Source organism: Kryptolebias marmoratus, linkage group LG24 (assembly GCF_001649575.2).
Source record: "Kryptolebias marmoratus isolate JLee-2015 linkage group LG24, ASM164957v2, whole genome shotgun sequence".
Lineage (NCBI taxonomy): Eukaryota > Metazoa > Chordata > Actinopteri > Cyprinodontiformes > Rivulidae > Kryptolebias > Kryptolebias marmoratus.
In genome coordinates this window covers 11,553,435-11,577,476 of record NC_051453.1, presented here as the reverse complement: position 1 = coordinate 11,577,476, position 24,042 = coordinate 11,553,435, and the positions used below count along the sequence as shown (strand labels likewise).

At 39.4% G+C, this 24,042-nt stretch overlaps 1 protein-coding gene across 9 annotated transcripts in view; it reads left to right on the top strand.

Moving 5' to 3' along the window:
• Window positions 1-24,042, top strand: part of elavl4 (ELAV like neuron-specific RNA binding protein 4) — a 70,771-nt gene that overhangs the window by 30,722 nt on the left and 16,007 nt on the right. For all 9 annotated transcript variants that reach the window (XM_025004016.2, XM_017407191.3, XM_017407189.3 and 6 more), the window contains 3 exons: window positions 2,026-2,272; window positions 11,655-11,758; window positions 15,630-15,783. In XM_025004016.2, coding sequence (XP_024859784.2) covers window positions 2,026-2,272; window positions 11,655-11,758; window positions 15,630-15,783 — 505 coding nt within the window. The remainder of the gene's footprint in view (window positions 1-2,025; window positions 2,273-11,654; window positions 11,759-15,629; window positions 15,784-24,042) is intronic.

Sequence of the window (24,042 nt, the reverse complement as noted above, 5' to 3'; positions counted from 1 at the left end):
GATGTTTTAGTTTATCTTTGTGCAGAATCACTGCACTTTAATACACACAGGGAAGGCATGAAGTAAAATCTGTGCTATGAGCAGTGCATCTATTCTGTTCCTGATTTATACCCTTTAGTTAAAAATACAAACAAAGTTATTTCCCATCTTATTTTTCCTTCTTTTTTGAAACCACTGATCCATCTATCTTAAACCACACACATTTACACAACAAGTTGTTCATTAAATAACTTGAATAGCCTCTCGATATACTCTTGACTCAGAATAAACATTTGCATTAAATAAATAACAGGGTGTTCTGCTTGAAAAGCAAAGTGCAGCCAGCCTCATGCGAGTCTCTGCACTTCTTTCCATGTTTTGTCACACATACACAAAGCTCAGTTACTCTTTGATCCTGAGGTGCTCTATGAAGCCACATATGGAAATACAAACTTCCCTCTGTCACAGCAGCAGCAGCAGCAGCCATCAAACCACCAGCTGAAGGGCTGCCCGTGTTGCTGTTCTCTCTCACAAACCTCAGCAGCTGCCAGAGAATCATTCAGAGAGGCGTTTCCATTGTCATGAATATTTAGCCGTTCAGTCTCTTTGTGTCTGTTGTACTTCCGAATGTTGAATGTATTGTTTGTTACTTTTCTTTACCTTGTTGGTCTGTGCAAGTACTGAAGCATCATAGACTGTGAATCTTTGTTTTTCTAATCATTATTTATTATTTTTGGTCACATGACCGCAATCCTCAGCCATGTAGTACTTCTACTTAAAAGTACTTCCATGGTATTATTGCATGGAAAGGCAATGGAACCTTTTTTTAATGCTATATCAGCAAAATGCATGTACATACAATGGAAATTATTGGCTTTTTTACACAAGGCCAAGTAAATATTTGATCTTCTTTAATTTGTGGTCTTTCAATAAAAATAATTTTCTTAAAGGGTGGACCAATAAAAAAGATTTAAAAATTCCAAATTCAAGAAATTCCTGAATTCGTCAAACCCTCAGATCTATAAACTTTAAATAGGATGTGCTCCACAATAGTTGCCAATTATTTGCCTCATTATGGAGGCTGCAGCTGGAAGGTGTTTTATTTAAATCGTTGTCACCTACCACCAGTTTTTAAAAAAAGTGTTTAGAAAATCTATTTAAAATTAATTATACTTCTCTTAAAGAGGCTGTGATGTGAAACGGCAACTATTGGACATCAAATTCAGGCCAAGAGCAGAAGTTTCAAACAGCCTTCAAATTTTAATGCAATTAGTCGTTGGTGTCAGAGTGCAGAAATGGTTAAGAGGGAATTACATATTTTACCTGTATGACAAAAAAGAAGTCTTCTCTATCCAAAAAGATTAAAAACAAAAAAAAAAAAAACACATTTTGGAATGTGTACCCCTCTCAGGAAAAGACTCTTACTAGCATAAAAAAGCCCGGAGGGGAAAATGTAATGGTTCAGGCTGCCCCAGAGACAAGGCAGTGCAATATATTAACCCTTATAGTCCCACATCATTGGTTGAAAAGTTGAAACTAAATCACAAGGCTTTTCAACAAGATCATTTGTGAAGATAATAGGTTAACAAAAGCTCAAAAACAATTTTAAAAAGTTGTAGGTAAAGGTTAGTGGAAATTGAATTGTTACTTGAACTACGCAAAATGCAATATGTCTGACTTCAGGCAATTTTTAATCCTGCATTTGATTTGATTTGTAAACTATTTGTTGAAGCGACTATTCAGAGGATACAATACTTTCTGGTGTAAATCTGTTAAAAACCCCAAGCTTCTTTGGGATATTTTCACATTTTTATAAAAACATTTGTTGCATTTTATTTCCATTGGATGCAATTTTTGTGAAAAATAAAATGTATCAATTTACTTTTTGCATGTACACCGCCTGCAATTATGTTTTACAGTGTTTGCAAATTGCCTGTCTGGCAGGACTTTTAGCTTTTGCTAATAACTCATCATTCCCCTCTCCTCCTTCCTGTCTTTCTTTCCTGCTTTGCCTCTCCTTGTTTTCCCCCTCTTTGCTCCTCTCAGATCATCAGTAACATGGAGGCTCCAGTGACAAATGGCCCCAGCGGAGGAGGCACCACAGCTAATGGTCCAACCACCAACAGCCGTGGCTGTCCCTCACCCATGCAGACTGGTCCAACGAACGACGACAGCAAGACAAACCTCATTGTGAACTACCTGCCCCAGAACATGACCCAGGAAGAGTTCCGCAGCCTGTTCGGTAGCATCGGTGAAATCGAGTCCTGCAAGCTAGTTCGTGACAAGATCACAGGTACAAAACTGTAGCTTTTACTTTGGAAAGCTTAATAGCAATAATAAACTTATGAGCAAATTTAAATAAAAACCTGGCACACATAGTGACAAAAAGATAAATTTAGTATATCGTGTCAGAAACTAAATGACAGAAACTCTTGAGACATGCAGAAGCCAAACAGTTCAACTTAGTTTCATCTGATTCAAGTAGTAAACGGGATTCACAGTATGCAATGTCTTCAAGGAGAGATCCATCTTCGCCCTCAGTGTGTTCAAGCGTGGAGACTCAGCAATGCAGCAAAGTGCCACATGTTCTCCAGAGGTGTTTAAATTAAGCAGCACTTTGCGGTGCTAATCACGGCTGTAATCTGGGCGTAGTGGCTGTGTGGGTGGCCATGCAGCAGATGGATTGGAGGTGGGGGGAGGGGGAGGGGGGTGCAGCTCTGTGATAATGCTCCATAATGGCTTTCATTTTAGATCCTACTTACTGACACTCTACTCTTGATAATCTCATTAAAGAGCACCAGGCAGTGGAGATCACCCATTGTGGAATGGCAAGGGAAAGAGGGTAAACACACACAAGCATAGATACATAATGTGTGACACAATCATTAAATTTGATTTTCTGTAAACTAAAGGTTTGCTAGAAAGGATGGTTTGACTGTGAAAGAGCGATAGCCACACTCTTGGCTCTCACTCTTACAAATATTTCTGCTGCTCCATGATTCCTCTTTAGGACCATCTTCCTCTTGTGCCGTAATGGGTCACAAAATGGAGCCTGAGAGTCAGGTACACCAGGATAATGGTGGATGTTGTGTTCAAAAATAACACTGGGATACCACATGCTATCATCATCACTATCACCATGTTCCCTCTTCACCTGATTCGTTCCTTAAGTGTGATTTCCCGAGCAGCAGCAGTGAGGAACCGACAGATACTTGGAGAGAGTTTCAAATGAACAGCATTGCTGTAAACCTGCTCAAACAGTAAATGGAGACTAAGAAAGGCAGAAGTGTTTGCTTTCTCACTTCTAAACCATTTATGGTACTTCTCTACTCTGTGCTACAAGGACTAACTGATGACTTTGCATCAACGCAAAATGTTATAAATAAATCCTGCCCTCCCTCCATCTTCCCCCTGTGGTGTATTCCTGTTTTGCTCTCCCATGGGTGCAATTTTCCCGTGCAAACTTTTAGGCTAACAAAGCACAGATTCCTTCCAGCAGGGAACGCCAAGAGGCTTCATGCTCTCTAACAGTCATCCAAATCATTAACAGACTAAGCCAGGTTTATGAAAGAGAGGGTGGAAAATTTAAAGAGATCCTTTTTTTGTAAAAAAAAAAAAAAAAGCTAAAGCATACACCTGTGCTCCACTTCATCCATCATGCATATCTACAAATGAAAGCAAGCAGGTCCAATTCTGAGTTCTAGAAATTTTTATTAATATTTCTGTGTGAGTTAAGATTTAGGGAGTTATTTTCTTTGTTGAAATTTCAAGCTGAGAGAGTTCTGTAGTCATGCTGATGGGAATAAAAAGGCTCTTTTTGCTTCACATTCTGCTAGTCTGAAGAGTACAAAACAGGTTTTTAGAAGTTAAATTATTCATAAATTCATTTGAATTTTTTGTAACCACAAAACAGTGGTTGCCTTCAGTGATGCTTCTGTATCAGTTTTAATATATCAAATGTGAACAAATCCACTTCAAACCAACAATATTTGGCATTTGTTTTCACCTCTGTTTTCCTGTTTGAATCCCGACTAACCTGCTGACAAGGTGTTAGCACTTGAACCTCTCAGAGGAATGTGAGACAGGCAGGTCTTCAGCATCCTCTCCACTTCCTGTGGACTTGCTCTTGTCAAATCCAATGACGCCAGGATGGCGTGAGGCTTAGGGGAATGCTGGCAGGCGGAGACACTTCAGCTTTGTCTGTCACCCTGGCTGACTTCAGCTGGTAGAAAAGCCACCTCTGGGTGTCTTTCTTGTTCCCCATTCGCCCGTCTGCTCGCCTACCTTCATGCCTGCTTGTGCAACCACTTCTGCCTGATGCTCTCACAACATGCCAAGGACATGCAGGTTAATCTTTTATTTAAAGCTAGCTTTCACAAATCTCTCTGAAACCCACACACACCTGCACACAAGCCATCCACTTCCACCTGTTCACTTCTTGTCTTCCTGTGTAGACGTGAAGAAAACAGAGCCTAAGTGTGTTTTTAATGATCTCAAATACATGGGAACATGTTCTTTTTATATTACAGGTTGAAATGCTTATGTCACATTCAAAATGGTGAGCTATAATTATGCCCTCTTAAGGCACTTTCTGTGCATTGCTAATCTGAAAGTTCATCCTCAATGATTTTTTTTAAACTTTAAGTAAAAACACACAAGCCTTTTTTGAGAGTTAAGAAAAAAATTGTGTGGAATCAGCATTCCCAGAATGGAATTGACTGATCCTTGTCAGTAAGTCATTTCACGGGATAATTTTTCTGCATCAGCTGCATTTCTGCCGGAGAAATGAAACCATTTGTTTACATAATCATATGGAGGAGAAGAAAATAGCTTTTTTATGCTGCAACAAGAATTGACTGCATTGGTGAGTGAATGTTTGGGGCTGAGGGAGGGGTGGCATAATTCTATGGGCGACCAGTATTTGCATTTTTATATTGTGGTGAATATTACAGTGGCCGAAAGCTTAATAGCATTACAATGTCGATAGCCTTTTTTCTGCCTACTTGTTTTCCCCAGGTAATGGCATTTGCGAGGCTTCAGCGTCAAAGTCGCCTCACCTTTTATGAATGTGAAATGCATTCCATCAGTTTTTGCATTTGAAGTAATTCTTATTTCTGTACCCATCCCTGTAAAAATCACCATTCCAAAGCACACCGATTGAAGCCACTTTGTGCACACCACTCTAGTCACCTTCCATGTGCTGGTTTCATACATGTAATCTGGGGAACTGATGCAAATCATAGTGACAATGTAGCAAGCCAAGCAGATGTTGGTTATGAAAAATAGATGGACTGTGATGTCAGATGTTCAAGCTGGCGCACCTCTGACAGACAGCAGCTTCAGCCCTTTATGAAAGCCTGCTTTGGTTCCAGGTCTTACTTCAGGACAGGTACATCTTGCACAGATGTTAGTGTAAGAGAAACTCCTAGATTCCCATGGCTTAGCTGAATATGCATATAGTAGTCTGATTTTCCTTAGATCCACTGATTGGTTTGTAGTATGGTGTCAACAAACAAATATTGCAGACACAAACTTGTCTTTTAATTCAAATTATTTTGACAGGGATGAAATGCAAAATTAATCTTGCATATCAAATAATGTAAGAGTTGCAATCCACACAGGATGTTTAGGTATCCAAAAAGCTGTTTCCAACTTGACGATTTTTGTTCCTGTTTTTAAGGAAATCTAAAACTCTAGCAAGAATCAAATCAAATATTCATCATATTAACCTCAATTAACCCATATCTCTTTTTGGTTCATGATACTAATTACATGATTGAGAGCAATGTTGAACTGTTTTATGCTTCTGATTGCAAGTTGAGCCATTTTATACAACATTATTTCCAAAACACTTACCTACAATGTTTTTTATGTAGTAACAGGCTACTACAAACTGTTAAAATCCTTTCTGAAAGCATGCTGTGTGAGATCTGGTGTAGTGTTTATATCCCACATACAGGCTGCATTTATCTGAACCTGAAATAGTCTGAAGGCTGAGGAGAGTGTGAACAAAGCTGACATGGAAAGAGATGAAAAAGGGATTTGACATCTATAAAGCCAGGTATTAGGAGAGCTGACAGGCTCAGGGGTGCATACACAAGCAGGCAGGCACGCATTAAAGTTTTAGAGTCCCAAGAATGTCCTCTGTCTCCTCTCAGTACCCTCTCTCCTTCAGTTTCCTTCCCTTTGCCTTCTTGGACCCAGAATTGATCATCTTGAGCTTGCTTGGCTGCACTGTTCCTCTTGTGACCCTCGCATCAGACAACCTCTATCCCATCACATTTCATTTAAGTGGCCTTTACATGGAACATGGGTTGTGGCTGTCCCCTCTGTAGGCCTCAGAACCAGAGGCTGAGTTAGCCTCTAGGCTGGCTCCTCAGCCTCCAACCTTTCACTCTGGACAGACAGAAATGTGCCAGACAAAGGGGTGGAGGGGTAAAAAAAAGAAGGGCTTCGCTCTCAGAAGGGGTCTGAGCAGGTTCAGCATGTTAGGCTCCTCAATCTGACATAACAGGGTTATCCATCGTTCAAAGGGGGTGGGGGTGTTTTCCTTCGATTCCACAGCTACTTCACTTAACAACAAGCCTACACACTTCAGGCTGCAGTCCACTGGCCCCAAGGCTCAGGGTGCCACCATGAGGTGGTTGTTTACGCGTGTGTGTGTGTGCGTGTGTGTGTTTGTCCCTGAGCTTCTACGTGGGCAAGTATGTGTCTGTGTGGATGTGTTGGTGGAAGCAGGGCCTTGGGAACTGAGAGTGGGAGCCTCCTGACTGCAACATTGGCTGCTACCTTGGCAACCCAGGAGGGAAAGATGTGTTGAATGAGTGAGTGGGAGAGGGATCTACAGTCGATGCGTTCATGCGGGGGATGTGACTCTGTTTATGAATTTACTTATTTAAATGGGCTCAATACATGCCAAATGTCATGCTCTTACTGTACTCCTGGTGTTTAAGGCACTGTACTCCTTTGTTCTCTTTGTGTTGATTCCTCTCCCAATTTCTCATGGGGCCTTGGAGTTTTTGAGATGAGTGAAGTAGTTTGACATGAAGCTGTGACAGGGTACCTTTTTAAATGTTGAGGAGCTCCAGCCCATCAGAAATAGCTCTACCTTAGGTTGCTGTAGCAGCAAGAGACTAAGATGGATGGAAGCACGTAATTTATATTCAGTGTTTGCCTCCTTTTGCATCATTCTAAAGGTTTTATTCTAATTGAGCAAATTTGCTTTTTTTCTTGGTGCTTTAGCATTATCAGCTCATAGCTCTCATGATCCCTGCATACTGGAGCTCCCCCTCACTATTTTTTTTTTTGCTTTGCAGGCCCTCTTGTGACTTCTAAATGACAGAAATATTTGGCTTGTGACAGCGTGTGGGAAACAGTGGGGAAAAAGAAATAGCACATAAAGGTCCCCTCTCAGATTTTTTTTGTCCAGATTCATGCAGAGAATTTTTTTCTACACTCTGGGCATTATGTGCTGCAATGCCCTCATTTAAATATATATAAATATATATATATAAAAACTACACAGAATATGAAGATAAAACTGAATAAATTTTAATATAATGTTGCTGTTGCATGCAGAGCAAAGGCAGTTTTTACTGCCATTGTGTTCAAATTCTATTACCTGTTTTGACAACAGTGTCTACAGTACAAATTAACTTTTTGATTAATGTCTGCATAATTTGAGAAAATATTCTTAGGAACAATAGAGTGCAGTAAGATAGACTATAAAATCTGTTTTTGCAGACGTGTTTCATTTGGTAGCTCCCACTTCAGATCAAAGCATGTATAGTGTGCTGTGTGAGCCTTGCCTGATGATAGTATGAGATGAAGATGCTTTCATGTCTGCAGAGCAAGGCTCTTAGTCACATAATACAACAAAGGGTACAAAATAATGACAGACAATATGCTCTAGAGTCTCTTATTTGTGTATTTTACAGAATATGATTGTGTACCATACTGTGCTCTCTCACAGTGTTACGTGTATGTTATAATGTAACTTGATTGTATACCTGGAAATTCAATGTAGCTATGCATTCATCCTTTGCTTGTGTCCATCGTATAAATATTTATGTAATTTTGCAGAGGTATGTTAGTGTCAATATGCTCCAGCATCCTCTTAATATATGTGTGTACGCACAAAAGGGGGGAAGAAAGAAATATGAAATTACATATTAGTGCCAGCAGGCAGGACACCAGCTTAAAGTACAGTCATTTTCTCATCTCACACATTGGGCATCCTGCTGCTCCTCAGGAAACAAATAATGCCTTAGTCATAACTCCTCGCCAACACACCAAAGAGCTACTCTCTAGAAATAGCAGTAATTTTTTACCACTGAAAAACAAGCCCCCGTCCCTATACAATTTATGTTCAATTCCACACAAAGGTCTGACAAAACAGTGAAGCTTGGTTCGACTTAGCCCCCATCTCTTCCCTTCTCCAGCACTTGTGGCTCATCTCCAAGTGAAGGCAGAAATGTGCCATTATATGATGAAGCCTTCAGTGCTGTAGTGGTATCACTGTACCTAATGCGCACATTATTGTTAGCAACCTTCGGTACATTTATATGTGTAAACTCTCCATAATCCACATGTTTGAGGACATCTGTAATCAGTAGATCATCAAAACATTTACTTTTACTAATGAAAAGGTATTTTTCAAGCTCTTTGGTTAGCTTTGTCACATTGCCTCTGATTCTTATTTTTCTGTAATTCTAAAATGTTATTGAATATTTTGTGTTTACAATATGTCTGCTTTTCATATCTTACTCACAAATTGCTTTTTTTTTTTTAAATACTTCAGTTTTGTGACAATTCAACAGAAGATGCATACAATAATAACCATGTTCAGGCTTTTTTCACAGTTAGTTTTGAACTGTCCAAATGCATTTCCAAAACCTTCTGTTGAGTTTTAATTATACTGTTCAGCAGTAGCACAGCAACATTGACTGACATGACTGATTCTTCCTTTATTCTCGCAATATTAAAATACTCTGAGCTGACCTCGCTCTCCAATAGGACTCCATGCTAAGTTAAGTGCTCCAAAGCCGTTTTAAAGTGCGTCAGAGCTGTGCCTAACCGTGGTGTGTCGAGCCGGAACTGAGATGATGTGATCCAAATTCAAAAAGCACGCTGGGCTTTTCCTGCTGAGGAGTGCTGAGGTGGATACAGAGAGGTGCTGCGATTGGCTGAACTCAGCCACTCTGCCTGTTGAGCCTGTGAGCATTCACTGTAGGTTTCTGACTTTGAACCTCTTACAGCATTACTTTCACATGTGTCTGCATAAGTAGGACCAAAGTTTGAAAAGATCTTTTGACTTCTTGAATTGACAACACATCAGACATTGTATTTATAGGCCTGTCATTCTAGTCCTTACTGTCTTGATGTGAAGATAAACTTTTATTGCTTGTGTCTGTCTATGAGGGCACACATGTGTACATCTGCCAGTGCTGTATGTTGGTGTTACATCTCTCACCTAACCATGTAAATTCCAGGGAGACAGGCAGTTTGCCAGTGGCTACCTGCTGTTAGCTGCTCTGCACCAGGCTACAAACGGTGGGTGGAAACTCCTCCTGGAGCTTCTCTGAAACTGTATGCAGATGTCTCCCTCTGTCTACCCTCATCTCCCGCTCACCTGGGGAATGACGCTCGCCACCGAGCCCCACTCCTACCTTCTTCCTTCCAACTCTGGAGGCTCACCGATGATAAAAACAGAAAGAAGACGAGGGTGGGGATGAAAAATATGGGACTATCATCACCATGTATAAAACATGCACACCAATTAGCAGGTGCAAAGTATCACAATTACAGTTATAATCAAACAATCATTTTTTATGTTTGTTTTAATCCATGGCTGGCTTGTGTAGGCCTACACACATAAGTAAAGTCTGATGCCACACTGACATTGCATGCTTTGCATCACGGTTGCCAGCTGCTGCCTGGACAGCCTCATGAATGCAGAGCATCTCAGCAGCATCAAGCACCACCATGTCTGTCTTGATGGCTGAGCTTAAGTGCTGTTTGCCAGCATATTCTACTGAAGGTGGGGAAAGTGCAGGGAAAGCGGAAGATAAAAATTAGAATGATAGCAAATTGAATCGAGCAGTATTACAAGTACATGGCACTCAGCTCATTCTCATTTGGAAAATCTATAGAATTTTAGTAGATTAACAGAACCGTTATTATTTGAAACCTTGCTGAGATGTTTAGACAGTGCTGCTTTGTCCACAATTTATGCTTTATTGTAATAATGTGTCAATATGTTTAATATCACGGTCGCTGATGTAAAAAAAAGTTATATTTAAACTGGCAAATTTACCACCTGATGTGAGTTGAGAGTCAGAGAGGAAGAAGAGAGTGATGAGAGAATGGCCAGATATAAATAGCAGTAGTCTCTCCAGGATGGCAGGTTTTTAATTAACAATAGAGTGTCTGATAATCCACTGTTAATCCAAAAGAGAAGAGGGAGGAGAGCAGAGAAGAAGAGAAAATCATCAGCTGTTTGATGTTAGGACTACAAGTCCCTTCTGGCCTTTCCCCCTGCTTGCATCTGAGCTGTTCTGCGCTGTGATATCCATAGCCCAAACGTATTTATTTTGTGAAAGAGCCGTGCTCCATATTTTGTGATTCACTTTGTCTCCCACTAACCGCTGTCTGTTCCCATTAGCGTGAATGTGTGCACGCTGCTCCTCTTAAACTGACGAAGTTCTCAGTGCTTGTGTGTGGTATTAGTGGGTAGGGGCTGTTTGTTCAAAATCAGCAGACTGCGGGCCCCGATGGGGTGTCTGGTTAAAGCCCTAAGCCTGTTGAAAGGCCTGATCCACTGGGGAAACGCTGGGAAGTTTCAAGCCTACTTTGCTCTCAAAGGGAGATGGTTATTTAAAAAACTGAGCTTAGAGGCAAATGGGTGTTAGACTTGTCTTTTTTAGTCAATTGCAACAGTATCAGCTAATATGTTGTACCTGCTTTAAAATCAAATTATGCTGTTTTAGTGTATATACTGTATTCAGCAGATAAGCTAGAATGACACACAGTCAGAAACTAAAAATAAATGGTTCATGTAATTTCCTTAAGCTCCAGTAACAAGCAATGGATACTTAGATTTTAAAGACTTAAAATGTTAGGAAAGGGTGTTTTTGTTCTTCTTTTACTTTTTAAACTTAAATGTTTATGGTGATCAGAACTGATTTAAATTACCACTAAATGGAGAAGTGAAAAGGTTCATGTAAGAAGTCCGGTTCATTCATTATGTCTTTTTAAAGCCAAACTGCAACTAAAATCAACTTTTACTTGGCACAAGATTTGTTCAATTCACCTCAAGGTGTTCAGAGCTCTGGGCTGTGCCACTGTGATTTAAAAAGTGGTGATGAAGTTATTTTTTACCCGTTTTTTTTTTTTTTTTCATTTAAAGGGTACACTTGTCCTAAAGATGTCTGTATATTGGATTAATAACTGAGTTTTAGTTTTCGGTTCTGAGAGAATACAAACTCAAAGAAAAATCCAACACCCTCAACCCCTTAGTGGTCTATATTACATTTCAGCTTTTCCCTCTAGTAAAGTATAAGTTCAGACAAGACCAGAACTTTCAGTCATTGTACAATACAGGACTATTTGAAGTTTAATATGATAGAAAACAAGATATGAATAAAAACCACCTTTTTTATTTCTTGACATTTCAGGGCAGAGTCTTGGCTACGGCTTTGTGAACTACATCGACCCAAAGGATGCAGAGAAAGCCATCAACACATTAAACGGACTCAGACTTCAGACGAAAACAATCAAGGTAAACAGGGCTGCATTCATTTATTTACATTCCAAATAAAGCGCTTCAAAACAAAGAAAAAATACTATTTTATCTAGTGTTTCAGAAAGTTATGGAGGTCATGTCGAATTAAAAGGATGCTTTCATCTGTCTGAGAGGCCTTTTAGATAGAGATGCTGTTATGGAATGTGCTGGAGGGTGAGATTAGATTAACATGCTTGAGCCACAGGAATAAAAAGACCATTGAAATCAAAGAGACACATTAAACAGCTTGTGACTGTGGTTGATATGCTAATTACTTTTTTAAATGTCAAAACGTAAAGGTAAAATTATATACATATTACTGGGTGCAACAGAAGAAACATGTCAGTCTTTTCATTTTCAAAAATTAGTGAGGCCTCTGTTATTTCTGTATTAATGTTATTGAGCGCTTCATTATTTAAGCAGCATGACTAATAGACAGGATTAGTTGTTTTTGTTAGTGGGGTAAGATGAATACATCAGTCCTTCATTCAAACAAATCTGAAGACCTAAATAAATGAATCCTCACATGTATTTAATTTGCAGATGTTTTACAACAACATATGCGTCTTATTGCTAATCTAATTTTCCCATCTCATATCTGCTGCTGCTGACATCCTCTCTTGTCTCTGGATGTGTTGCTATTAAAATGGGTTGTAATCTGTTCCAATCCCTGGATTCTTGTTTTCTGTCATCCGACTTAATCTGATCTCGTCCAGTCTAATGTAATCTGATAGGATGGGATTATCTTGTTTGCCTGTGATGAATCCCAAAGAGAATCCCTCCATTCCCTAGAGAGCCTAAACTGTCTGATTTGGCTTTGAGTCAACTTGGTATTCTATCTCTGGAGTGAAAATGTGGTCAAATGGTTTGATGTGTTTCTTAATGGATGGTAGAAATTAGTGTATTTGTATATAATAATATGACGTGCTAAATCAACACTTATGAGCTAGAAATGTTTGGATGATTAAGACTGTGTCAGCATTTAAACACATAAGTTTGAATTTGCCCACATAACCAGTAAAATTTCATCTAGCCATCCATCCGCTTATTCCTGTTTAAGGCCTGTCATTGGGCAAAAGGTGGAGTACAATCCGGGCAGGTAGCCAGTCCGCCGCATATAAAGATGATCGAGAGAGACAACCATTCACACTTTCACTCATACCCACGGACAATTTAGAGTTGCCAATTACCTAACATGGTTTTTGACCATGGGAGGAAATTGGAGTACCTGGAGAAAAGCCACATATCCACACAAAAAGGCCTGTCTGGGTGTTGAACCTGCAACCTGATTGCTGCAAAGAAACAGTGCTAACCATCTGCTCTACTGTACAGACAAGTTTAATAAAATAAAAAATATATATTTTTAAACACAGAAGACAAGTTATGAACAAATAATCTCCTACCTGTTGTAGATGACTCTTTAATTCTCCAGACTGAGGTTATTCCGACTTATCTGACTAATCTGACTGTAATCTGACTGTATTGATGAGCTAACAGATAGTCTGAATGGTGACGAGACCAAAGTGGATTGCTGCTGTCTTAATTTAACTTAGAATTTTTTTTAAAATCCCATAGCCATTCACGCAAGTGCCTTTTTAAAAACCTTTACCATAAAATTTCTGTAAGAATAGCCATGTAATGTGAAATTGATAGCGGTGTATTTACTCCAGAGGTTCCCCAGGCTGCACAGCTAGCTGCTGCCACTATTTTGGATTTCAACTAATGATATAATTATATGTAAATAACTATGTAATGGGTATATATAATAGTGTTTGTATGTAATTTTGTTATTAGAGTTGTTTTGAGATTGCAGCAATCCACTTTGTTCTTGACCTCACTTTGACTAGCTGTTAGCTCATCAATCCCATCAGAATTTAACTTTACGTCTCTAAACTATAGTTGTTCAGAGATCTGTCTTCAACAGGTAAGATAGTAATTGTTCGCCAACTTTCCATAAAACCACATTTCAAAAACATCTGAACTATCACTTTAATATAAGCCATTTTATTTAGACTTTTTTAAAAACAAGCGCATGTAATTGACATCATGTGATCACAATATTAAGTGTTGTGTCAAACTGCAGAATTCAATAAAAACTAGGTGTCAGTATTTAAAAATGGAAGGTAAAGGTTGTTTACACAGTGCAGCAGCCTGAGTTAACAGATTTTCTCTTTCACACTCATGACGCAAGATCCTGCCTCAAGTTGTTTGAGATAAAAGAGGTCTTTGTCATGACAGAAGACAACACAACATCTCTGTCTGACACTATCACTCTTTCACACGTAATTTTCTTCCTCCCACTACTCTATTTTCCCTTGCTTTCTCTTCAAGCAACAGACTGAAACCCCTAAAGGCAACAAGGTTAATTAAAAAGCAGCACAGTAATTCTAAAATTAAGTTTTGTCATTCTTCATGTCACACCCTTCCCACTCTCTGTCACTACACTTGTGAGGAAATGCTCGGTCTGGAGAGTCGCATTCTCTCAGGCAATGTGTCTCTCCGATGTGTCTTTGACTTGGTTTTTCGCTGGTAAAGTTTTCTCCATCGTGACACCTCCGATTTTGTCAGCGATGTGCTGTGGTGTGAGGGGAAGCAGCGTGCGAAAGGTGCGAGGAGCTCACAGTGACACATATGCGCACAATCTAAGACACATTTATCCAGCACGTGCTTATGATTACTTTATGATTACTTTAATCTTCACACTTAGTTTTTCCCTAACTTTTCCTGCGCACAAGCACACACTCCTGTTTCACACATGCTTCGCACCACACAATACTGCTCACAGCTTGAGGAGGTGTTGATGGATTAGACATCTGCAGTTGGATGACAAGGGGAGAAAATGAGGGAGAGCTGTACGGTGAAGAAAAGAGGAAAAGGAAGAAAAAAAAAACTAGGCACACTCGGGAAAGGTTTAGTGAGGCAGCATGCAGGAAGGAAGCAGAAGAAAAATAACCAGGCAGCGAAAAGGGAGAGAGCTGCAGGGAGGAAGAAGGAGACGGAGGCGCTGAGTAGATAGGCTGAGGACGAAAATGTGTGAAAGAGAAGTGAGACTTGGGGAAAGCCAGCTGTTCCCAATCCTATTCTCTCACAAGCAGGATTTCCATGCTGTTGCTTAAGGATATGACTTGCACATCCACTGTATATTTGCCTGCCTTTAACCTTATTTGATGACTTATGTCTCTGCTTGTCAGAGGTAATGAAAGTACTTCAAGGGAAAGCTGCTTCAGTCAGCAGCTGTAGTAATGGGATTTACGCAATTTCAGTGCTGCAAAATTGGGTGTACAAGTGAAGATGTTGTGGAAGTTCACTGGTAGCACAGAATAATCACTTCCTGCCAAACGATGACACCCACATATTAGGTTATTTCAGTGGAGAAAATGTGCACGACTGCTGTAAAGTTGATTTGATAGTTTAATGAAAAGAACAAGACAACAAATTAACTTTTTTTCTTTGTTTTGCTATCATATTTTTTTTAAATCAGAATAGTCTATAGTGTGAGTGAAGTGACTCTTTTTGTTTTAATTGCGAGTTGTGTTTTCTAAGTAAAACCACCTGTGGTTTCTCCTTGGGGGAAACTTTTCTGCACTTCCCCCAGCAAACAACTGACTGAGGCATAAAGTGTTATCTCTCTGGGGTTCTAAGCAGCCAAATCTTTTCCTAACAATGTTAATCCCCGCGGCAAAGAAGAAAAATACAGTCTCATTTTCCTCCCCGTGGATCCAATGATTCACATCCCTTCCCGCTCACAACACACACACACAGAACCTGTAATCTTTTTGATATTTTACCCTCCTACAACTTTAATGTGCAATAAGTGCTCAATTTGTCTGTACAAGCTCCGACACTTGGTTTCATTTTTGCTCCGCAGGTGTCATATGCGCGACCCAGCTCAGCCTCTATCCGTGACGCTAACCTGTATGTCAGCGGCCTGCCCAAGACGATGACCCAGAAGGAGCTGGAGCAGCTCTTCTCCCAGTACGGACGCATCATCACTTCCCGCATCCTTGTCGACCAGGTCACAGGTATCCATGGGGCAGCACCTACTTTATCCTAACACTCTGATTTAGTCACAGCATGTATCATCCATAAATACACATAAGACTTTTAGTCTTTGTGCGTGACAATATGGCATCTTATTTAGCAAAATGAGTTTTCAGGTTTTAGCCTTGAAATATCTTTGAGTCACATTCTTGACACATCTTGCTTTTTATTGTAGTCAGTACAGACATGAATCCAAGAAATAAAAATAAAGAATTGAACCGATGTGGTAATAATGAAAACAAATTAAAGGCCTCTGACTGCAGATGTTATAGGCATTTTTGGTCGCCCTATTCAGTCTGCACTGTTAATATTATAGCTTCTATTTCTTCAGAAAGTTATTCTGCCTTCTTGTGATGGCCACAGAGTGTTGAGATGATTTATGTCACTCACTAACATTCTTCAAGTACAATTTCATAAATAAATACAACAAAACCCAATAATTAAAAACAGATTAGATGTAAAAACAATCAATGCACTTTCAGCATCTCTGCACCTGAATGACATTAAAATATTGTCCTAAATACAGTACACCAGGATTTTACCTTTTATCAGACTTTAGAATCTCTTATGTGTATATCAGTTTTTGTTATAACTGCTCATGTTTTGAGTCTCTGTACAAATAAATGTATTTTTATCCTTTAACCACTGGAATTTGTAGTTTTATGAAATTACTCAGCTGGGATAAAGAGGTTTGTCTAAATGAGTGAAGTGCTGCAAATTAAATGAAAAGTTTACTTCAAAATATTTTTCCTCCACCTTACAGTCCTGTTTTTCCATAAGGTTTGTTCTGATTTGAGCTCCCAGATTTGGTAAATATTGACTGTGCAGGTGCCTGTCTTCTCTGAAATATATTGAAACTCATAAACACTTGGCTTGTGGTGCTCAAAGTACCAAAGAAATACAGCAGAAACGTAGTGCAGAAATCATTAATTGCTTTCTCTAAACTGTGAGCAGTTTGACGCAGAAACTAATTTCTTTTCTGCAAACTGAAACGGTGAGCTGTAGCACTGAACATAATCATGTCCTTAGCTCAGCTGTAATGGTAAATAAATGCCACTTTATTCATACCATGTTTTTGTCTTTTAATATAAACAGTCAAATATTGTAACAAGATTGAAAGAGTCACTGAGGGCAGTATATGCTAAGCCTTTTGGCCATTTTGTCATCTGCTCTTTCAGGTCTCAGTCATTTTCTCCTATTAATTTCTGGCTGTCAGAACTTGACGACTGATAAATGCAGGGAGGTGTCGGATCATTTATGCAAACTTTGGCACTTGATAAAGTCACGGCGACGCCTGGGATGCTCAAGTCCTCTACAGATGGCATTATGAAGCCTCTTTCCTGGCAACAAAGACATTCTGCTTCAGATGGCATTTGCTGGCATTTTTGGCAAAAACAACGTGCAGTTCCTGCCTGCTCCGGGTCTGGGTGCAGGTGCAGCAGTGCAGTATTACCATCAGCTCTTGGTTTATTCGGATACAACCTGTTGCAGTTTTTATTATTTGTATCTCAAGCTGCAGTTCAAAAAGGAATTGTAAAGTGAAGCAGATTTTAGTGTCTAGTTTATAGACACAAGATTTTCTTTAATAATTCAGCTGAAGATTGTGCCACTTCAGGAGCCTCTTTTTCTGTTTTTTTTTTTTTGTGCAGTAATTTGATCAGAGAGTTTGATTTAGTAGGAAAAAAAGAGGATTAAATAAATTGGTCACAAAAAATCTTGATGATTTTTTTAAAATACCTTTTGATATAGATTTTTTTCTATTTCTTTTATCATTTTTGGCACCACAAGCCAAGTGCCATCCACTCGTCCAGTCATGTACATAAAAAAAAAAGACATGATGGATTTCTCTAAGTTGTAGCATTTTACAGCAAAAGAGGAAAAATACAAGCAATTGGGAGTGAACGTTTTTGAGAAGGTTATTTTATAATGGGTTTTTAATCAGTGTGGTACGTTGAAATATGTCAATATGGGGAAAACATGTTGAATTCAGTCATATTTTTACAACTCTAGTGCTCTTTTAAACAAATCTAGTGAGTCATTGAGTGACCTCAACAAGCAGTTTATGTCCTAGTTAAAACAATGGTTTCATTAGAGGCACAAGCTGTAAAATGTACTTGCTTATTTACTCATTGCATTATATCTAAAATACACAAATGATTCCCATCAGCCCATTGTACTGCACAGGAACCCTCCAGCATGCCTCTTAGATCCATTTCAGTGGATGTGTGTTTGCCTAAAGGCTTCAACCTGCTCCAGCGTTGTGTGCAATGAGTACTGATGAGGCAGAAAAAGGAGCAACATGCTGTAAGCCACACTCATTTGCCTAAGCAGTATAAATCACCGCTGGCAGTGAAGTGCACGCCTGTCTGTACGCTCTGAGCATGAGGAAGCAAGAGAGGGAAAGGAGATGAAAGAAACGGAGAAGAAAAATTAAGAGAGGGTGTAGATGGCCAGAGATGTGGGCGGAAAAGAAAGTGAGAGGAGGGAGGACGCAACCAACATGATGAGGAGGATTTCAGCAGATAGTAAAGGTTGAGACCCCTTCAAAGCATTGTGATGACAGACTAATGTCCTAACTATTTATTTCAAGAAAGTGCGCTGTTGAGCTGCTGTGAAAACTAAGAGTCACAAACTTATCTCTGTTTTAGGAACCAGGAAACTTTCTGTCTCAACCCAAGTTGTGGCTCCACGAAGTTCAGATTAAACACAGATTCAGCAAAAAAAAATCCTCAAACCTCTGAAGAGACAAAAGGATGTCTCACTTGCAGGTTTCTTTTACACACTCTGGTTTAAAACGGGCAATACTGGTCTCATCTAAAATGCAGCAGATCCACTAAAATTTAATCCCTAATTCTAGTCCGTGTCCACACACACGTCGTTGTTGTCATTAAACTAACCTTGGAGTGCAGTGTCAAGTAATACTGTCAAGACAAGCTGAAGACAATTAATTTCTAAAATCAAAACTGGTGTTTTCTTCTCAAAAAATGTAGTGACCTTTCTGCAAATGTTAGGATTTTGTTTTAAACCAAAAAAGCTCTCTACTGTTGTATGTGTGCACTTGTGTTTTAGGTATTTAGAGGCAGTGTTTCGCAGATGGAGTCTGTTACAGATGGATCAATTCTGTTTGTAGACCGTCTCTTTAAAAAGGCTCGAGGTTGATAGAAATCTGTTCGACTCTCTGAGGAAGGCTTATATGCCGACACACGTTTGGTTTACTGGCCTAGATGTCTGTGCCATGATAATAAAGGCATTTTACCTGTTTGGATAAGATAGCCATGAACCTGAATGTCAAAAAGTCTCCAAGGCACTACCATTTTCAAAGGACGTCAAAACTGAACCCACTTTGAATCCAGGAAGCACTTCAAGGCAAACTTTGTTCGTAAATGTTAAATCATTATTTTTAAAAATGTGTCAACATGTCTAATTAGTTAGTAAAAAAAAGCTTTTATTAATGAAAAAGTGAAACAGTGCATTAGTGTGAATAATATTCCACTCTTACTTTTTACATGCTTTCTCAAACTTATTTTTAGTGACCACCATCTGACAGTTTTGTGTGTAATATGCAAGTCACATATTGTTTATTGTGTTCTGGTGGGAACATAATACAGACATGTGCCTAAGAACTGGTCAGTACATATGCAGAGCAGGTGATGTTTTTCAGCCTCCAAAAGCTCACCCTAAAACTAAACACTGTTTCGGAACTGAAACTCACACATACTGTATACGCGCACACACAAACAAAGATAATGTGAAAGAGGGATGTTCTGTGAGGTGGCCCCAAAGGGCCGAGGATCAGCAGGAGAAATGTTAATGATTAATTAGATGTTAGAGTTGCTGGTGATTAAAAACATGGAGGATCTCAGAGCGGCTCTGAGAGTAGTATGCTGGCACCATTGACTCATCTTTTTCTTCTCTCTGATACTGTAGAGACAGAAGAAACACACCCGCCCACACACTCACTGCCATTAAGAAAGAAATGGGCTGCAAATTAATACTCTCCTGTGACTGCCAAAAATGTAAGCACAGAATAATAAACAGAAGGAGGGAAGAAAACAGTGGAAGAAGGAGTCACAGGCAAGTTTTGTCCTTGTTGAACTGTTTTGGGACTTTGTTAATTTTGCACCTAATATCAGCATTGTCACAGTGACAATGTTTTAAAAAGTCTCTTGAGAAAAAAATGTAATTAAAACCTTGGTTTTTCTTGCTTGTCTCTACATATTTATTGTGTAAGTAATCAAATCTAAGATAGAGACGCTTCAGTACACCGTCTATGGAAAGTGAATAGACTTCAGAGAAGAGTGATGCTCAGATAGAAATGCATACTGAGAGGGATTCAACAGAACGTTGTTGAAGTAAGGGATGCTCTCCAGTGACCAATGGCAGATGGGCTGATGATCCGCAGCTCCTGCTCGGCTAAATTGGGAACATAGAGTCTGTTTTCTAAATGACCTCCTCATCAACAGGATGCACCCTGCAGTCATTCTTCTGTTCGTAAACACAAGAAGCAACTTTAAAAGCCTGTTCACATCCTTCACAGTCAGAGGCAGCTAAAACAAAAACTCCTAAAACTGCTGAACCGCCCCAGAGACTCAGGGAGCGAGCACAACATTGACTTGACAAGGGAATCTCTTCATCTCTTCCTTACCCTCCTTTTTCCCTTCCTCTGCAAATCAATTGTTTCTGAATGGATAAGTAATTTTTTTTCTCTCTTTATCGGTGCGAACTGTGCCAAGTTCCCTCCCCTGTCTGTCTCTCTAACCTTCAGGGAATGCAGTCGTAGCGTGTGAGTTTGTGTTCTTACATCTGGTCTCAATTTGAAACAGATAAAATATCAGAGACAGATTTGGATCAATAGCCTGCTATTCCTAGTTCTTCCTCCTGGACTCGTATGCACACAGAGGTCAATGCTTACCTGATCAATGGCTGCAAATACAATTGATCTAGAGACATGGTTTCTGCAACTGACAGCTCTAATGTGAAACTAAATTGCTGCTCAGTTTGCAAAAGGATTGACTGTGAAAAGGCTGATTCCATGTTTGTTTAGAAGGAATAGGAGGTGTCAGTGGAAACAATTCTTATGTTAATTAAAGGCCTAGCATTCCTTAAAGTAATGCATATCACCTGTTGCCTTTCATGCCAGAGTTCAAGACTAATATTGTCTAATGTTTAGAAATGATCGGGGTTTAGCCATTTTGGTCAAACCTTGAAAACAATTATGTAGATATATTTTTTCGAACACACATTTTTCCTCCATTTTTAAAATAAGCTCCATTTACATTAAAGTGGTTCAGTACAAGATTGACTGGCTCCTTAGTAGCAAAATATTTTAAAAATTACAGGCGATTAAAACTTTTGCAGAGGATTGTACTCAGCTTTTTCTGTGCCTACAGCTTCTGAATCCCTAATTCAAATATCTTTTAATCCTATAGAACCTCATTGTTAATCTGCACTGCTGCTGTGAAGAGCCAATTTCCCTGGTTAAGATTTATTAGTCTATTTTTGTCTTATCCAGACTTTGGGGAACACCACTTTGTTGTGTTACTTGTTAAAGTTGTTTTGAGTGCCAAGAAAATGAAGAGGTTTTCTAATTGGCTCTGGCGATTTTGTTTCCTCTGATTCTCAAGCCAGTCATTACTATATATTACACTTGTGAAAATAATATAAAATCTTTTCTGTGAGATGATACCCTTGTCCTGTGCAGTTAGTAGATTCTCTCCTCTTTCTTAACTTGAATAATGACACCAAAATGTTTCACTCATCTCCCTCTTGCCAAGTACTTGAGAACAAAGTGGTCAAGGTAATACGAGTTGAGAAGTGCTTGCCTTTTTTTCTGTAATCATTTGAAGTGCATTCCATCTCTGCCTCAGCCAGCACACATGCACAGAAGACGCACATGCATCTACTGTATGTGCATCAGTGCTTGCATACACACACAGACACACACAGCAGACAGATGGTTGGAACTCCGCTCTGACAGAGGCTAAAGCACAGGGCACCTACACTCTTCAAAGTCTCTTCTCCTCTCTTCACGTTACTGTTTCAAATGCTATCTGTACCCAGGAACACTAATGTTACTTAAAACAAGGACAGAGCATTTTTCTTTGCTTTTAATTAGAAGCCAGTAGGAAGGGGGTTTCTTTTTCCCAGTGCCATGTTATAAAACCTTTGGTATTTTCTTAAGTAAAAGATAAATGGCACAAGAGGAAGTAGCAGAACAATTCAACAGCACTGTTTTACCCATCTACGCATTATTCGGTGCTTGTGTCCATTTTCTTGAATGTAATGGGGTTTTAAAAAGAATACAGTAGACTGGGTGGATGAAACTATGTGTGTGTTTGTTTGAAAAAGAGTCAAAGTGTCCATCTTTCATTACCCAGCAGTCAGGTTTCTCACCTCTTCTTTTCCTAGCCTCTCAAAGGAGCAGTCATTTCTCTTTGTCAGTCAGTCAGTGTTTGGAGAAATGATAGTGGGTTTTAGAGAAATAGTGGCTTTGTTTGGGAAGCAAGAATAGCACTGTTTCCTTTCATCATCATCCTTTTTCTGTCACCTCTTTACGTTCACCTTCTCTCCTTTTGTCCTTTCCTTCCTTTACTCCCCATTTCCACTCTTTCTCTTTTCAGCCTTACCTATCCTCTCCCCGGCACTCACTTCTAGTCCCCCCCCCCACCCTCAGTCTTCTCTACTCCCATTTTCAGGGGGGAAAATGCCCCTGACTGAGGCGGCGTGTTATTAGTAAGGCAGACAATGTGCCTGTCGGTGTGTGTTAGGGAGAGATAAGCACAGGTAGAGAAAGTTACGTAAGCCTCTGTTGATTACTGTGGAGAAGGAAGCTAGAAAAAGAGTGAGAAGGAGAAAGAGTGAGTGAGAAAGACAGACTGCTGTACTTTAGTAAGAACATTGTGCTCTAAAGTCGCCTGTATGGCTGGCAGGCGCTTGATAAGTAGGCCTAAGGCTTCTGGGGCTGCTTTAGTTTTAGGGTTGGGCTTTCTCCAAAGGCAGCCTGTTTCAGAGATTGCAAGTTTGTTTTTGTTACAATGTTTTAACAGGAAACAAATAAACCCATTTTGTGGTTTATCACACTAATGTGGCATGGCACAGCACAGCTGTTACAATAAACAAATTAAAAAAAATAAAAAATTGTGACAAATTTGAGTTGTTTTTTAGTCACGTTGAACTCATTAATTAGCTCTGAAAATTGTATTACTGTTTTTAAAATACATTGGTTGATTTTACTTAGTTGCGTTTCAGGCTGGAAAAGGCGTCAAAAAAAACAAATCAGTTAAACACAAGAAATATGCCTTAATATCTGTAGCTAAAACGAGACACTGTTGTTGACGCCTCATGTAAACCACCAAATATTGTTTATGAGCTTTACAGGAGCCCAGAAAACAATGCACATTTTTTCTTGTCACTTTGGCACAGTGGGTAGTCATACTAATTTATTTGTGAGGACGTGAAAAATTAGAACTTTCACTTTGTCCAAATATCAGGTTTGGGCTAATTTCCTAAAATTAGAGGTATTAGTTTCCTGTTTTACAAGTTTCTGCTGAAAGGGCCTTCAGATGGGTTGTAAACCTGACCTTTGTTGGCTCATCTGGTGCCTCTGCTGCCTTACCAAAGAAGTTAAGTCTGCAGATTTGTGATCATTAAAGAGTAAGACAGGGGAAACTCTGATTTGCACTTTTAGACATGAAAACTAACAGGAACCTAACCCTTTAATTTCAGTTTCCAAAAATCCCTTCAGCGGGAACAAATTCCTCTGAATGCAACTTAAGATTTAATCATGGAAATAAAGTTGGCAATGTTCTTCAACACACCTGCTGTATACCAACCACTAGGACTAACCTGCCAATTGTCAGCTCATTTTAAGCAGTATTCTCCTCCTCCTCTATTTCCTGGAAATGTAGCTTTCAAAATTTATATCATTAGGGAAAATAACACCCTCAGAGGCAGCAATGACTCTGAAAATAGCTGGTTTTGTTGAAGATCTGAATCAAACAATAAGGTGAAGAATACATTTACAATATTTGCTGTCTAAAAGGGAGTAGTTTGACAAAAGGAAGCTTTCCTTTAGAAACTATCATGCTGAGCGACTGTCGCAACATCCCAAGCTTTGTGCTGCCCAAGTCAATTGTTTGTTTTTATTTACACCAAACTGTTTTCTTTCCTTTATACCAGAAAGTGAAGACAGTCCAGTCAGACCTGTCTCTAACACTGAGAAACAACTGCAAGGAGAGACT